Source organism: Orycteropus afer, unplaced genomic scaffold, assembly GCF_000298275.1.
Source record: "Orycteropus afer afer isolate SDZICR_OR568_19922 unplaced genomic scaffold, OryAfe1.0 scaffold00265, whole genome shotgun sequence".
NCBI classification, from domain to species: domain Eukaryota; kingdom Metazoa; phylum Chordata; class Mammalia; order Tubulidentata; family Orycteropodidae; genus Orycteropus; species Orycteropus afer.
Window position 1 is genome coordinate 1,696,438 of NW_006921852.1, and position 18,474 is coordinate 1,714,911.

The following is an 18,474-nucleotide window of genomic DNA, read 5'->3' on the forward strand; positions in this document are numbered from 1 at the left end:
TAGATCCAAATTCACAGCAAGGATAATTATACAGACAAACCCACTGTCAGCAAAGATTAAAAATCAGTTTTGTTTTGTTTTTTTACAGAGGAGGTAAATCCTTAATAACCAGCCCTTGTGTGTTTTCAGAATCTTGTACTATACTGACATGATTTGCAGTCAGTTTTTTTTTCATACCCTTAAGGCTATAAAATTTTGCTGGAAATGCATTCAAAATTATTCTACACCACTTAATGCAAAAATAAAAAAAATAGTTCTCCAATAAAAAGTAAATTTTATAAATGGTAGGAAACAGTATCTGTGGTAAGCTACTATGTGACATTTTCCCTATCACTAAACAATCATGTTAACACAGAAACAGGGAAGACAGTTATCAGATAATGACAAGCTTATGCTATGTTTACATCCCTCACTAAAAAAAAAATAATTTCATACTTTTCACACACTCCATCTGAAATTTACATCTTCCCTTCAGGTTGGAGGAGGAGGGTAATACTGTCCATAATTCCAAGGATTCTGATAATTGTACTGAAAGGAGAAAGTAAACATGTTAGCACAATGGAATTTTGGCTGAGTTTCATATGTAAATACAAAATTAAGCAGGTATGTTTAAGAAAATAAGCATGTGTTCACTGCTGAAACTTGAAAGACAACCACAAAAGACAACAAGCATATAGTGTATTCTACTATGAATATGTGGACTCACCTGATACCAGGCACTATAATTATATGCAGCTTGATTTGCCTGTAAATCACCATCAATCATCTGTGTAGATGATGAAGTTGTATCTTCTGTGTGTGCTTTCTTTTCCTCTGGTTCTTCTGATCTATAAATAAAAGTCAAAATGGAAACTTTCTAATGTCCGACAGACATGTACTTTAACGAATGTCGTCTGTGCACATTTATTTTACATTATCCTCAAATCATAAACTCTTAAGTTTTACATCTTAATGGTGATACTTAAAAATATTTCTTTAATGTCTTCCTTTAAGCATCCTTGATTCAGCAAGAAGTTACATACCCATTTTCTGCTTTCCTTTTTAAAGAATCTTGTTCTTTTAGGAGTGTTTGATGTTCATCATAAGCATTCAGAAGCCTGAGAAAGAAAAAAAAAAATCCTCTGAAATATACAAAAACTAAAATGTTACATTTTTTAAGTTATTTCCACCTAGGGAAATAAATGTTTCAGTGACATCAATGTTTGATTTTTTTTTTTTTTTTAAAGGAATTCAGCAAGGCAAATTTGCCTCAACTACCTTTTCTAATTCATTTCCTTCAGGAACCCATATACCTCCTCCAGTTTTCCTTTCTCTGTCAATGTGGTTCAACTGGGACTCCAGGAATACAAGCCTGACCAAGTATAGTACTATAAAATCTTTAGTAGTGGTTAGTTCAGAGGTAAGCATATGCCCCAAACCAGGACATTTGCTGAATCCAAAGATTTTTGACTCATCTACTGGGAAAATTCTTTGTATTATACACCCAACTCCTCACTTAGGTGCAGTGTTAGGTTCCAGAGACCAAGTCATTCAAAAACTAGTGTTGTGCAAAAATGGAGGATGACTGCATCATTCCATAACTGCCAAACCAATGACAAACTGACAAATAACCTTAACCATCAGTGTTACTCTCACCTTACAGCTATCTTATTGCCAGATAGATGTGTATTGTTAATGCACAAAAGTTGAATAACAGATTTTTTTACTATTGTAAATAAGAAATGTTAGATAACAAGACAGTGAGAAGTTAGTCATGAACTACATATGGTTCATCATTACTACCACATGGAAAGCCTGTCTAAAAACAGTCTATCCCAACCAAGACAGTGACCTTCGTGATATGCTTTTGTCCAGTGCAGCTATGAATCTAGAAAATTCTATAATTTATATGCTTTTGAGATCTAATTTAAGAACAGCTACTGAAAACACCTACCACCAGTTGGCATTAACAGTTTGTATTTAAACTTTGGCCAAGTGAAACAACATAAAACATAAAAATTATAATTTATTTTTATTGCTTAAAAGGATAATTTCTAATAAATAAAAATGTTCTGATTTATGTATTGCCTTACTTTGAAGTTGGGAGTTTATAAACAATATTGTTACTTGAGGGAGCTCTAGTGGCATAATGCCCAAGGCACTTGAGTGCTGACCAGAAGGCTGGCGGTTCAAACCCACCAGCCACTCCTCGGAAGGAAGGTTGGACAATCTACTTCTGTAGTGATACTGCCTCGGAAACCCAAAGGGGTTGCTATGAGTCGACTCCGACTCGGCAGCACAAAACACCACCACTAAATTTACTTTCCTGGGCATCCTGCATATACACATACTTAATTACCAAAAATATTCATCCCCGAAATGTCAAAGGGCCATGAAATTAGTATCAGTAGCCTCAGGTTGTAAGGAGCCCTGATGGCATAATAGTTTTAGCACTTAGTTGTTAATCAGAAGGTAGCACTTAGCTGTTAATCAAAAGGTTAGCAGTTTAAACCCAACTTGCATGAGAGAAATGAAGTGGCAATCTGCTCTCATAAAGATTATAGCCTAAGAAACCCTATGGGGCAGTTCTACTGTCAATATAGGTTGGCTATGAGCCAGAATCCACTCCATGGCATACAACCACCACCACCTCTGGCTGAATGTTTACTACACATCAAGCACTTAATACATACTAACCTCACTGAACCCTTGCAAAAACCTTGTGGGGCAGGTGATTAGGAATTCAGTCTTTACTTGAGAAAATGTAATCTGCCAAAGTGAAGAATACAAAACTAGTCCAGTGACAGCTAGGATTTAAGCCTATACTAATCTGACCCCAAAAGTCAGTTCTTACCAAATACTGTCTACCTAGATTTCTACGAAGTGAATTTTTTATTTTTCCTATGTCTCCCTTTTTTCATTTTAACTACAACAATCTTAGTCCTGATATTCAGACCTTCCATATCTACCTTTACAAAGGCCTAAATGGCTTTCCGTGTTGAAGCTGTAATATACCCAAATTAAACATGATAGGTCATTTAAATGTTACTGATAAAAACACCAATCTATTGTCAAATCCCTACATTTAAGCCAAGTGCTTAAACTCGATCTAGCTTTCAAGGCACAACAGCACCATCTACATCATACATTCACTCCTTCAGGTAACCTTCCAATCAAGGGTATGTTATTTTTATATGAACTTGAACTTACTTCTACCATTGTGTCCTCAATTTATCAGATTCTAGTGGTAACTAAATGAAACCTTACCTTCTTTAGGAAGCATAACAAATCCATTCTGATGTATAGAGATCCCAGCCTTCACATCAATTATATGCTACCTCATACATTTATCTATTTCATCTGAATACCATACCATCTAATTACACTAACATAATCATGTATCTCATTTCTTTTGTAGACCTTCTTCAGTGCTAAACAAAACATTAAATATACAGTACATGACAGTCAAGAGCATACCCTTTGAAGAAGGTTCTAATCCCAGTCCCACAATGTAACAGCTTAACTTGAAAAAACTGGCTAACCTAAATCTCTTATCTATTAAAAGAACAGTATCTATAACCCTCATAAGACTATTACAAAAATTACATTAGATAATTCCTATAAAACATCTAATACCAAATAGTATACTGATAAGGTATTAGCTATTAATTTGACTGCCATAATATATATATATATATATATATATATATATATACACACACACACACATACACACACACAATCATACAGAATCAATTAATTCAGTTTTTTGAAAATTTAATGGAATAACTCTAAAAGGAATGAGAGGAGCTACATGGCACTGGATTTTTGCTTACACAATCAGGTAGTACCAGAACTGCAGTGATGCTCTAACAAATACTATTACTTTCCCATATAGCAAATTTAAATCTTACTTTGTCTTGTGAAGTCTAGTGAACTCTTCCACCACCCTCAACTTTGTTTTTGTAGTGCAGAAAAATGAGGCTATTAAGTGTCATCTGTCAGACCACACCCAAGCTTTTCTTCAATCTTAGACAAAATGACACTAATTTCACCTTTCTTAGCCTAAACTCAAAAACCAAACTCACTGCCATTGAGACAATTCCAACTCATTGTGACCCCCTTTGTGTTTCTGAGGCAGTAAATCTCTATGGAAGTAGACTGCCCAGTCTTCCTTCTGCAGAGTGGCCAGTGGGTTTGAACCACCAACTTTCTCATCACCAGTCAAATGCCTTAGGCACTACGCCACCAGAGCTCCTATTTATTAAATTTTCATGTGTTTCAAGGTTCAATCCTTGACCCATGTATTTCCCTTTTACTGGCTTGTTGCTTCTTGCCTTCTCTCATCCATGCATGGTTTAAATGACCATACTAAAATTTTGAGCATAATTTTGAAAGAAAGATAAACCATATATACAAAAATTGAACTTATCCCTACATACATCTGAGGAAAAAATAACAATCCAAGCAAACATGTTTTAACATAATAATGCATTAATTTGTACTAGTCATCAAATTCCCATCCAAAAATATCAATGCTCAGTCATTCACCAAAAAGATAATTAGGATCTTACTTATTAACATCTGAACCAAAATCTTCAAGAAATTCCACTTTTCTCTGAGAAAATGTAATTCTCATTTTAATAGGCAATGAACCATGTACTGCTCTGTCAAAACAATTTAAGATGTTTTCTTCATTTTGTTTGAGGTCACCATTATATTCCATTTCGAGTAAATTGAGGTATAACTTTGTGTTCTCCTGTGTAAAAAGAAGTTATCAGTAATATTTCTAAAATATTTTTATTAGAGCTTAGATATTTAAGATATCTTAATTCTTTATGTTTCAATTTTTTAAAAATTCAATACTGGTAACCCCTCAGCATATATACAAATGGGTCAAAAAGTATTCCTCAGCACACTGATGGATAGTGACTTTGCCCAAGGACCTCTCAAAATATGCAGTTTGTGAAATGCCAATAAATTCAAAGTTTATGTCCCACCTGGGCTTAATATTATTTGGCATACTATGACAATTAGGAATTTAAAAAAAAAAACATAAAAATATCCTCCACAGTTCCCAAAAGTTCCAGCTTGAAAGCTAGAAGCAAATGTACTGTTATTAAATCTATGTCCTAAATAGATCCAACAATAACTAAAACCTCAAGAAAGGAGAAATTTCCTATAAAATTCTTATCAATTGGTATATAAAGGGAAATACTTTGTAGAAGGGAAAATAACCTCAATGTTACACTTGCTACAATGCAGACAACTGCCATGCTTGTTTATAAAGTGTTCTTCCAGGTTTCTGCTATATTTAAAAATCAAGAAATTTGCTGTGAAATTTCTAAAGGTGGAGAAAATACAAAGTTTCACTATTCAGCAACACTTATTATCTGATAACAGTAATTTTTCCAATCTTTTAATTCAAATTCATTAAAAAAAAAAAAAAAAAGGCAACATCAGTTTAGAGGGACTATTATCTTCATTAGTAATAAAATACATTAATTACATAGAGACCAAATCCATCATCACAGTTGCCAGAGTGAAAAATTTTGACCATTTTTTTTTTTTTTAAATGGGAAACATTCTTTAAAATACATACTTTGTCTCTTTCAATTGCTTCCAAAAGCACTTTTCTTGATTTTGGAAGGTTTTTTTGTATTTTGAAAAGATGTCGGGCCAGTTTGATAGCATAAAACGATGATTCGTTACTTGATTTGGCATTCTTAATGGCATCTTGAAGCAAATGTTCAGCTTCTTCCATATTTCCATGCCGTCGTTCTAAACTTACTCTTCTTAAACGAACCATCGCCAATCCTAGAACACATTCTTCAAATGTTCTCAAGATACTTCTGGCTTCATTAATATTACCTAGAAATAGTAATTAAATGTTTATGCTTTTGTTTAAATTTGTAAAAGACCCTTTATGCTTCATGGAGCCACTGAGACTATGGCCCTTAGCTGACCTTTAGGTCTGGAACTGAACTCACACCTGTGGCTTCCAGCCAAACAAAATACAGGCATAGAAGTTGAACATTTACCTGAAGTAGATACACTCCTTGGAGAGAATAATCATGGGAGAAAGAAGGTCTGTTTATGCACAGGGAGACAGTTCAGGGGGCAGGAGTACTTGGAGGGATGGACACAGGGAAGAGGTAACTATCAGGAGGAAGTGGGAGGGGATCTGTTTACTCCAGGGGTAAATTGTAGTCAATGTCATGAGACAAAGTATATGTGAACTGCTGTATGGAAAGTGAATTTGCTCTGTAAACTTTCACCCAAATCACATTTAAAAAAAAAAAAAAAAAAAACTCTTTATGCTAGATACTGGCAAACAACAGCCTAGGGGCTAAATACAGTCCTGTACCTATTTCTGTAAATAAGTGATATACCAATCCAAACCCAATGCCATCAAATCAAGTCTGATTCATAGTGACCCCCACTGGGTTTCTAAAGCTGTTAATTGTTTATAGAAACAGACTGCCTCATCTTTTTTCCCACAGAGTAGCTGGTGGGTTCAAACCACCAACCTTCTGGTTAGCAGCCAAATGCCTTAACCACTGCACCACCAGGTGATAGACAACCATACTCATTTGTTTACGTATTGCCTATGGCTATTTTTGAGCTACAGCACCAGAGGTGAGTAGTCAGAGACCTTAATGCCCACAAAGTGTAATTTACTATCTGGCCCTTTATTTAATAATAATAAAAAAAAAGCGTGCCAACCTCTGCTTTATACCATACCTCCTGACTCAGTTCCTGTAACTTAATTGAGACTTAACTTAAAACACCAAAAATATCAACAAAATTTCCTCATTCTTACCCTGCTGCTCCTCAAAAGCTGCCCAAAGCATATGCACCATGGGTTTCTTCGGGAGATGAATAGTGCAAGCTCTGCTGAAGACATGCCTCACTCCTTCAATACTGTGGTTTTCCATGTACTTTGCATACTACATACAGAAACAGAGGAAATACTGAATAATTTACAGTTGAGCAAGCCATTAAATATGTGACAGAACGATAAAATTCTATTTTTAAACCCATTCAGCACCTTTATTGAACCACTAGACTAGTTTCTGTAAGGAAGGACGAAGAGAGGCAACGAGGTTGGCATATGCAGCAGTCAAATCTGGTTGCAAGCAGACCATCTCCTAATGCAACAGATATAGTTATATGAACAACATTCAACAGAAGTACAAAAACGGTTAGTCACTAGATCAATGTTTATAAATATTTAAATTTCAGAGTGTGTCATTTTCTTACCTTAATCCAAAACTCCTCATAGAGGGCACATGATATGACACATCTTTCAAAGAGAACCACAACTCGTTCATGAGTCCCATTTTCAATTTCAAATTCTAAATATTCTTTCCAGTTTTTTAGCTGTGCCTTTTCCAATGGTTTAACATGAAAATAAGGTCTTTTAATCTGTAATAAAAGTATGACACAGCAATGAAAGTAAACTAATACCAAAATATGCGTAAATAGTTAATAATATAATTTTAAACATATAACTAAAGATTAATTTCAAAGTTTTAAAATAATACTTCATGATTTAAAGGAAAAAACTTTGAGAACTAAAATCCTTTAAATTCTTTTGCCTTTATGAATACAAGAAATGAATTATATTTTGTTTACTCCATCATTTTGTTATGTTCAGGCAATTTTATTCTTTACTGGGTGTTTTAAAATTGAACAATCATACTATAGTGACGGGAGCTCTGGTAGCATAGTGGCTAAGGCACTTGACTGCTACCAGAAGGCTGGCAGTTCAAATCCACCAGCCACTCCTCGGAAGGAAGATGGGACAATCTACTTCCATAGTGATACTGCCTCGGAAACCCAAGGAGGGGTAGCTATGAGTCGGGTCCGACTCGATGGCACATAACAACAGCAACTATAGTGACAGAAAACAGATCAGTGGTTGCCTCAGGCTGAGGTAGGGTAGAAAATAATGACTGGCAAGGGGCTAACGGAAGCCTTTCAGGGTGACAAAATGTTCAGTATCTTGATTGAAGTTATGATACAGAGTATACACATTTGTCCTAACTCATTTTACGGTACACTTAAAATACATACATTTTATCACATGTAAAATATAACTCAATGAAGTTAACTTAAAAAGTAAACAATTATAATGAAATAGTTGAGATCAAGCTATCTTGCAATTCAAATAAGCCTGCATTCAATAAGATTCTAAAATAGAACAGAGAAAATTGATACTGGTAACAATAAATAAAATGAGCATGTTAAGTTATTATTTAAATAAGCAAAAATAAAGCAGAAATAATAGATATTACTATATTACTAGCAAAACCCAAAGAAAAGTACATTAATTCCTATTTTTGTATTTTGAAAACTATTACAAAACGAATACACTTACACCTTCTTCAAATGTCCACCTTTTGCTAACTTCATGCTCATTATAATTAAACATTTCTTGATGAATTTCAATGATTCTATGTCTCATGTTTTCTATTTCAGTAATAAGCTTGGAAGGAAAAAGAAGAAAATTTAAATCACAGAAGTAAATTTTCAATATCTCTTTGCTTACATTTAAGTATTATCCTCAGGTATGTTTAGTATTAGGGTAGTGGTGGTTTTCAAATTGTTAACAATTTTGTACAAAGTCCAGTTAAAATACTGCAATTTATAACAGAATTTCCTAACAAACCACTTTCTCATGTGTTTTTTTATTATTAAATAGGGATAGTAGATCAAAGCTCAGCAAAATATTCCTTCTGAGCTATTTCCAGGTTATCTCCTAGTAAAACAGATTCTCTATATTAGATCTGTATTTAAACCGCAGCAGTTGAAGAGTCTCCACTTGCGTTAATCAGAAATTAACTTTAAATAAGCTACAAGTCACTGGGAAAAGGGTCTGCTATACAATTTATTACTATACCTACCACACATGCACTCAAGGGATGTGAGGTCTAGTTTCTCATACAGAGGACTTGAGTCTAAGTCTGGTTACCTTTGCTGGATCAGTTATGTCTTCAACTCCCGATGGCAGATCATCACCAGGAGGACCATCATCACCACTATGTCCATTTACAGAAGCTAATTCCCTTCGCAGCTGAATAAACTGCTCACCAGTTAAAAGATCTCTAGGCAAGTTATTTTGTACATGTTCTTTAAATCTAAAGGAAGACAATAAAAATACATAATCTATATTTGAAGTGTAATTTTAGATTCCTACAACACAACATTACTCTTTCAGAGATCTCTGATTTTAAAAACAAACTACTAAAACATCACTCTCATTCTCCTTCCTTCTACAGTAAAGGCCTTATATGTAAGTATTATCCTCAGATATTGTAGTTTTAGGATAGTGGTGGTTTTCAAACTGTTAGAACAAAGATATCACTTCCTTCTTGTTTTTGTAGTGTAAAGCAGGCATGAATAGGCATAAATTCAAATCCCAGTACTATCAGTTATTATTTATGCTACTACAGGCAAGTTTTCCCCTTTTCGAAGTCTTTGTTTCCTCATCTGTAAAATAAGGACAAGAATACCTACCTTGCAAAGCTACTAATTTTACTTATTAGTATAAAATTATATACACTAATCTGCACTTGAGGAGCTCTGGTAGCGTAGTGCCTAAGGCAACTGACTTCTAACCAGAAAGCTAGTGCTTCAAACCCACCAGCCACTCCTCAGAAGGAAGGTTGGGTAATCTACTTCCATAGTGATACCACCTCAGAAACCCAAGGAAGGGGTGCTATAAGTTAGTTGAGTCTGACTTGACAGCATATAACAACAATAATCTGCACTTGTGGAAGGAGTTTGGGTGGCACAATGGTTAAGCACTCAGCTTCTAACTGAAAAGTTGGCAGTTCAAACCCACCCACTGGCTCTGCAAAAGAGACCTGGCAATCTGCTTCCACAAAGATTACAGCCTTGGAAACCCCATGGGACAGTTCTACTCTGTCCTATAGGGTTGCTATGAGTCAGAATCAATTCAACAGCAATGGATATGCACTTGTGAATGAAGAACAAATGTTTGCTATTCTTTCCCACTCCTAATTCCTCCTCATTCCATGTGCCTATGACCACTACGCCACAGAAATTGCCAAATGCCTCGAATGCAAAATTAAACGGACATTTGTTTCATGTACAGCTTCCATCCTAATGTCTTCAGAGTATTTAGTCTGTTAAACCACACCTTGCTTTTAGAAAATTCTTCCTCCCTTAGCATCTTGTTTTTCCTCCAAACCTGACCATCAATACCCTTTGAGGGTCCCTCCCTTCCTGTTGTTGCTGTTAATTGCTGTCCAGTAGACTACCTGCCCCTAAATGTTAGTATTCCCAAGGATTCTATTTTTACATACTTCCTGGTCAATTTCATCCATACTCACAGCTTGAAATACCTATGTTATGATGGTCCTCAAAACTTTAACCAAGCCCAAATCTTTCTCCTAAATACCAGATTGGTCTATCCAATTGACAACACTCTGCATAAAAAAATGCAGATTAAGTTTAAGCAAAATGTTTTGAAAATATGTCTTTTATCATTTTTCATTCATGCACACTAATTTACATACAGATTTTAAGCAAAAACACTAGGTTAAGATGCTAATGGCGGTTCAAACCCACCAGCCACTCCTCAGAAGGAAGGTTGGGCAATCCTACTTCTGTAGTGATACTGCTTCGGAAACCCAAGGAGGGGTCGCTATGAGTCAGGGCCGACTTGACGGCACATAACAACAACAACAAGATGCTAAAACATCTACACATATCAATTTAGATGCACCATACCTGTTGCTAGGTTCATACTGCTGACCCTTCACTTAGCTGAGCATATTTAACCACTGTGCCACCAGGGCTCCTTGGATGTAGCATAGGAACCTCATAAACAACATTTCTCAAGCTAAGGGTATCATATCTTCCTCCACATTTCTAATCTTGATTAACAGTACTGTCAATCACCAAGTTTCCTGCCACACCCCTCCCCCATTCTCTCCATCCAGTTTATCACATACTTTTCACTGGTCATCAGCTCCTATAGATTCTACCTCCTAAATATATCATTACTCCCTCCTCACTTCTCACCTAGATAAACATATACTGATCTTCCAGCCTCTAGTCTTAGAACTCCCAATCCCAATATTGTGACCAGAAATGTCAAAAAGTAAACATAAATATCATGGAACAATTTATGTATAAATTATTGAATGAGAAACTAATTTGCTGTGTAAACTTTCATCTAAACTACAGTAAAATGTTCAAAATAAACAAACATTTAAAAAAAAAAACAGTAAGCATGATCATATCCTTCTCTTGCTAAAATACTTTAATGTTCTTACCCTACACTCAGGCTAAATTGAATTTCTTTAGATAAAATCTTTCATATTCTGACTCAAGACTTTACCCAAGCCTATCTCTTCAACCTAGTTATTAGACATGCTTCCACATATGCCATATGTGCCAATCTTATGGAATTTTTTCCAAGCTTCTTAAAACTGATTTAGACTATTGATACCTGTATTTTTCTAAGAAACTCATTACAAGTATAAGACTTTAACAAAGTTAGCACTGAAAACAAATTTAGATTTTGCAAAGTCAAGGGACAGAGGTAACCTGACCCATTTCATCACCAGAATGGAAAAAAAAAAAAAAAAAAATACAGATTGCCTTATTCACAAAAAAAAAAGATGAAAAATAAGGAATTCCCAAATATGTGATATAAAAATGAACAGATTTAAAACTCAGATGAACATTAATATTAGAAATTCTTATTGGGGATATAGGTAAAAAACTTGAAATAAGAAAAATTATTTAAAACATTATATATTAGCAAACATATTTTAAATGTAGTTGTACTACAATGAATAGAAACCTCTATAAAATGGTGATAAATTGTACATAATAGCTAAGCAATAACTTTTCATTAATTTATTCTACTCTAAAGCAAATGTTTATTCACTAAAGACTAATATTTGTTGGTATTAGGATATTAGGGGTACAAGAATAAAGACTCAGAAAGTGACAGATATGTACAGGACACTGGAGACAAATTTAAAGCAGTGCTATGAGTGTTAAGTATCAGTGAATGTAGGTACTGTGGTGGCACAAATGATAGAACAGATACTCTACTTTTATGAGCTGGACAAAGCATCACAGAGCATACACAAACCTGCGTGGTCTCAAGGAATATGAGGTCAACAGGCAAGGGACAAGCAGAAAAGGTATTACAGTCATAAAGGTATAAATAACATAACCCTCTGAGAAATTATAATATTTAGGTGTACTAGAGCTTAAGAAACAGCAGGGATTCAACATGAAAAAGTCAGACCAGCTCACAATACCTTCATGTTAAGGAGTTTAGACTCTATTTGTCTTAGAGATAATGTTCAGTGTATGTGCAACATATAAATAATGCTACACAACAGAAATATTTTCATTATAGCACAAAGAATATGTTTTTTAACATATTCTTCTGCCTCTACATTTCTGAGCAACTTGTAGGCAAGGCTTTCTTTGGGCCTTTATCTTCACATTCTAAATGACTATCAACTGATACATGGCAAGTATTAAATAAATGATTTTAAGTACAGGAAGTATGTTAAGCAAAAGGAAACATTTCAGGAGTCCTCAGAGCAGTTAGTCTCGTGGATTTATTTATATAAATTTAAGATTTATTTATACAAACACTAGTTGTGAGTTTGCTATATAAACTGGAAAGTGGGCCTCAATATATTAAATGAATAAAAGCCAATTATAGAGCAGGATGTGTAATACAATCCCATTTATTTCTATTGTATGCATTCCTATTTCTATTATATGCATTTTAAAAAGCATAATTGGATATTCATTTTAAATAAAAAAAGATATGGAGGAAAATATATACAAAACTTTGGGACCATAATGTTCAGATTCCAATCCTGGGTTTTAATTACTAATTCTGTGACCATGTACAAATACTTTAATCCTCTCTGTGCTTCAGTATCTACTTCTATAAAACTGGGATAACAACAGTACTTATACCTCACTGGGTTATTGTGAAGACTGAATGAGTTATAAAGCACTCAAAACCGCTTCTGGCATATAGCAAATACTACACGAATATTTGCTAGTTATGTTTTTTCCCTCATGATCACTAAAGTTCTTGTAATCATCGATACTATCTATACATCCAAGAAGAAACGGTGTATGAACAGGCATCCACTTTGGCCCAAAAAACTTTTAAGTACCTTTGTATTCATTAATTCAAATAAATGTTCACCAAGAATTTTTACATGCCAAAACCTATGTTAACAATGTCTTTTAACAACTGTATATCCTGGAAATCTGCTGTCTCTTATCAAAAATAGGACAGTTTATCTAGATTCACCTGCTTAGTTTTTCTTCCTTTTCCTGTCTCTGGCAAATTGATCCATAGTATTTCATAGAGGCTTATTAAAATCCCCTACTTTCTATTAGCAAAGAAAATTTAGAAAATCAATTACTTAAAAAGTACCTAAGTTTTTAGGTCCTAATACAATACTACTTATAAATATTATGACGAAAGTATAGAAAATATAACAGTTAAAAAGAAAAAGGACTTTTCAACATAGTCCTCATACTTTCTTGTTCAAAAATATTTTCTTTGTCCATTATCAATGGAATACAGTAGACAACAGAACATGGGAATCACAGTACTCAGAATCAGATGTTTTAACAGTACTCATTAAAATGAAATAATATCCATTATAATAGAAAACTAGCATGGAAATGAAAATGGAATACTTGATAGATAACCAAAAAACAAACCAGCTGCTCTCTAGTCAAATCTGACTCATGGCAATCCCATGTGTTTCAGAGTAGAATTGTGTCCTATAGGATTTTCAATGGCTGTGACCTTGCAGAACTAAACTGCCAGCCCTTTCTTCTGAGGTACCTTTAGGTGGATTAGAACCCCAACCTTACGATTAGCAGCCAAGCACTTAACCATATGCACCACCCAGGGACTCATTAAATGTAGACAGAGCTTAACAAATAAAATATATCTTTCACTGTTTTTGATATAAGATGTTATATGAATCACAATAATGTGTATTTAGTAAATTACTCAATAAGTTTTAAATAAGCATATACTGTATGCCAATAACTGTGTTAATTTAGCAACAAAAATAAATAAATTTAGGCTCTATTTTTCTCATTACTTCACAATTCTTAGATATAAAGACAAGATCTTATGTTTTCTCTCATCTATGAAATGAATATGTACAACCTACTACCTAAACACAGTAAAATTCCTAAACAATTCCTAAGGCATATGGAACAATGTCAAGATAAAAATGTGTCTAAATTATGACTGTCAAACAAGAAAATTTATTCTTGTTTCCATCTAATAAAAGCTTATATAACATTTTAAGAATTACAGTCCTCAATATTAGGAATTAATCAATAAATTAATCTCATTTTCCCACCTACCTCTGAAAATGATGACTATACAGCTGTGTTGGGATACCAAGAATACGATCGTATATAGCTGTAACTTCTCTTAAGTTTCCTTGTTCATTTTCCCAGTTTATATACATTTCCCACAGTCTGTCAGATCGGAAATCTGTTCCTGCAGCTAGAACAGCATGCTCAAAAGTTCTGAAAAATTAAATACTCTTAAGTTACCTTTCCAAAATAATATCACTTTAAAAAAAATTATTTCTAAATTTTAGAATATAATAATAAATTCAAATTACATTCAACTGCTTCCCATGCAGGCAGGGATTAAAAGGTAGGAGGAATGATAATATGAAATAACGTCTTTTAAAAAAGTGAGAAAATAGATGTAAATGCACTGTGTGTAATTTAAAAATTACAATGTAAAACATACACATTGCAAACATAAGAGTAACACAGTAGACACACTAAGGTATTTATTAAACTTGATACTGTTTGGTGAATATATTTATTTAAGGCAGATGACAAATACAACAAGTAGGATTTATAGAAATACACATTTTTCAAAATAAATATTTATAATCAAGAGGGACTTTTAAGCAGTTTAAAACTACATTCCCTGAATTAATCTACAACTTTGTCATAATCCCAATCAATAGCGCTAATGAATTTTGGGTGCCAGGAAAACAAAGTCTTAACATTCATCTGGTAGAAAAATGACAAGGCTATTTTTGTAAAAGGACAATGCAGCAGGTATTTGCCTATAAAACATCTAAAGAAACTTGGAGGCTATAGCAAGTAAAAGTGTGGTACTGGCCTGATAGTAGAAAAAGGGATCAACAGAACAGCGTACAAGAAAACAAAGCAAATCAATGTACATGTATAAGACTTTAGTATATGATAATGGAAGTATTTTAATCAAGGTAGAAACACTGGACGATTCAGTAAATGGAAAAAATTAAAGGTGAATCTCTACCTCATAATACACATAAATTAAATAGCAGATAGTTGAATCATTTTAAAAAAACAACAATAAAAATATTAGAATGCAGAATTTATGTTTTTGGTGAGATAGGCCCCTCTATAGTACAAAACTCAGAAGTCAGCATAAGATTGAAAATTCAACCACCTTACAGAGAAAAAAACGAAACCTTTATGATAAAGACATCCTCAACAAAGTTAGAGGATATAACAAAACTGGATGAAACATGTTTAATAAAGGATAAAAGTATGCATGTGTACACAAACACCCATACATGCTTCAAGAGCACAGAATAGACGTTACTGTCCCTGCAGAACCTCAATATGATTCAGGAAATTAATGAAGCAGACATTGAGAAAAACAGGGGAGAGGGATGAACTAATAAAGACAGAATGTTCATGAAGAAATCTCTTTTATGAATGGTGAGGGCTTCAATCCCTATTACCTGCCCAGCTATGAGCTATGAGCTATCAGAAGCTAGATACCTTGGAAACACTGTAGTTTCAGTTCCAGACCACTACAATAAAATGAGTATTACAATAAAGCAAGTCACACAAAATTTTTTGTTTCCCAGTGCACAGAAAAGTTATTTTTACACTATACTGCAGTCTATTAAGTATGCAATAGCATTATGAAAAAGTTTGAAATATTGTGAGAATTACCAAAATGTGACAACACTGAGACACAAAGGGAGCACATGTTCCTTAAGAAATAGGGCTGATACACTTGTTCAACACAGGGTTGCCACAAACCTTCAATTTATAAAAAACACCTAACTGCAAAGCACAATAAAAGGAGTTATGCTTGTACATTCTCCAGGTAGATCAGATCATCCTTCTCTGAAGCAATAGCTTAACCCAGTAAAGATATAAAGACACCAACACCGGCATCCCACAACAAAAATCGTGAGTGGGCACATCTGATCACCCCACAGTGCAGCTCTCCAGTCTGGCTGACAGTGCGTCATTACAAAACACACTGAGTTTCCACTTAGCTTGTTAATATCTAATCTTTAGTATGAACATAAATCCAGAGATCAGACATGTCAGAATGAAAACAAGAAAAAAAAAAAAAAAAATTCAGAGGAAACCATGCCAGAAGCAGAGGAAAACTTAAACGATCATTAATATCCTTGAATAATCAAGAAAATGTATCCATGAAACTAGAATAGGATGCTATTTAAAAAAGGACATCCAGAAAACAAGAAAGTTTCTTAAATACAAAAAAAACGTGAAAGCAGATATTGTCAAATACAATGGTCAAAGAAATTATCTTAAAAATTCTAACAAAGAAAAGGGATAAAAAATAGGAAGGGAAAAGAAAATTAAATTACTAAAACAAAGGGTCCAATATGCAACCATTACAGACAACAGAAGCGAAAGAAATTATCAAAAAAAGAATATCCATAATAATGAGAGTATTTCTAAGAAAAGTTATTAGCATCCCAGACTGAAAAGGCCCACTAAGTAAGCACAATAAATGAAAAGAGAAAACATGCACCAAAGCACATGACCATAAACTGCACTGAAATCAAAGATAAAAAAGAACATCATAAAAGCTTCCATGGAGGAAAGGCAGGTCACATAAAGAGAATCAGGAAGAACTGCATCATCAGACTTCTCAACAGCAATACCATAAGCTAGAAGAAAATGGAGAGATGCCTTAAAAGCTCTGAGGAAAATTGTTTTCAACCCCAAATTCTACAGCCAGATCATCAACCGAGTGTTTCAGATAAAGTTTTCATTTCTTCAGCTCAGGTATCCTTTATCAGGTAGTTATAGGAATTATTCCTCTAAATGGCAGGTACGAACTAAGAAAGAAGAAAAAAAAAAACCATCAAATTCACTGCCATCAAGTCATTTACCAACTCATGGCGACCCTTCCCCTTGGGTTTCCAAGGTGGTATCTCTTAGGAAGTAGACTGCCCAATCTTCCTTCCAAGGAGTGGCTGGTGGGTTTGAACCGCAAGCCTTCTGGTTAGCAGTCAAATGCCTTGGGCAGTATGCCACCAGAGCTCCCAAGAAAGACATGGGATCTAGTAAACAGGGCATGAAACACTGGAGAGAACTAAAGACATCTTGCAGAATAATGATGAAAAGAAATCTCAAGACAACTGCTATCAAGCAGAACTAGAAGAGAGCGATAACCAGTCCAGATTACAATAGAAAGGATTTCAGAAGCGTATCTCCAAGAGGGATGGGGAAAACTGGAACTTACAAATTATCTCACAGATCTAATTATGTGGAAATCTGTATTCATAGCCTTTTACAAGGCTGTTGGATAGACAGAAAAACTTAAACACTCCATAAAACTAAGCAAATAGGAAAAAAGAAGGGAAAGGAGCAATTAACTCTAGATAAAAGAAAAGGCTATAAAAGAGGACAATAAGGATGTACATGACCCAACTCAGCTATAAATATATACTTACAGATTCAAAATGACTGTTACACACACAGAGAGAAATGGATTTAATGAAACCTAACAGTTTTATGGGAAAGATGGGGGAATGAGAAGGTAAAAGTGTGTTAAAATTTTCATCTACCATAACAGGTACATAACATCTGCAACTGATAGAGAGAGAAAGCAGTATAGTGGTTATCATTAAAGCATTGTGGAAAATACCAGAAAAAAACAGCTAAAATATTTCAAAAGTAGATTTTGGAAAGAGGAAGGGGGGATTAATTTTTTTATAAGCAGTTTAACACTATTTGACTTTTAAAACTATATGTACAGACTTTAATGAAAATAAAAACCTAACAAAAAAATTTCTGAAATTTAGTAAGATAATTCAATAGAAAAGTGAGCAAATGACATGAATAAGTGATTCAAAAATGGCTTATAAACATGAAAAGATGATAAAGGAGGAGAAGCTATCTAGAGATATACAAATTTAAAATAATAAGATAATTAAAAAAACAGTAAGATTAAAGGGAAAAATCGGGGATGACTGAAAGTAAAAGACTACTGTCATATACTGTGAGAGGTTAAAACTGAATAACTGTGGAGTTAACTTTATACCTAAAGAATTTGGTCTGTGCTGGTCCAATGGAGCCTGGTGTAACCACTGAGACTATGGCCCCTAGTTGCCCTTCAGGTCTGGAATTGAACCCACAACTGTGGTTTCCAGC

General features: G+C 34.2%; 1 protein-coding gene and 1 non-coding gene across 2 annotated transcripts in view; both read right to left on the reverse strand.

Annotated features, from left to right (window-relative positions):
• Positions 1-471: 471 nt before the first annotated feature.
• The window catches only part of PRPF39 (pre-mRNA processing factor 39), a 23,973-nt gene continuing 5,970 nt past the window's right edge, over positions 472-18,474 (reverse strand). Inside the window, exons 4-13 of the mRNA XM_007950157.2 lie at positions 14,398-14,565; positions 8,957-9,122; positions 8,363-8,470; positions 7,243-7,407; positions 6,803-6,929; positions 5,582-5,850; positions 4,554-4,738; positions 1,023-1,097; positions 707-827; positions 472-528 (exon numbers count right to left, since the gene is read on the reverse strand). Of these exons, the coding sequence (XP_007948348.1) occupies positions 472-528; positions 707-827; positions 1,023-1,097; positions 4,554-4,738; positions 5,582-5,850; positions 6,803-6,929; positions 7,243-7,407; positions 8,363-8,470; positions 8,957-9,122; positions 14,398-14,565 (1,441 nt within the window). The remainder of the gene's footprint in view (positions 529-706; positions 828-1,022; positions 1,098-4,553; positions 4,739-5,581; positions 5,851-6,802; positions 6,930-7,242; positions 7,408-8,362; positions 8,471-8,956; positions 9,123-14,397; positions 14,566-18,474) is intronic.
• Positions 5,431-5,519, reverse strand: LOC122150946. Its single transcript, XR_006163914.1, has one exon. It is a non-coding gene; the product is annotated as a small nucleolar RNA SNORD127 (small nucleolar RNA).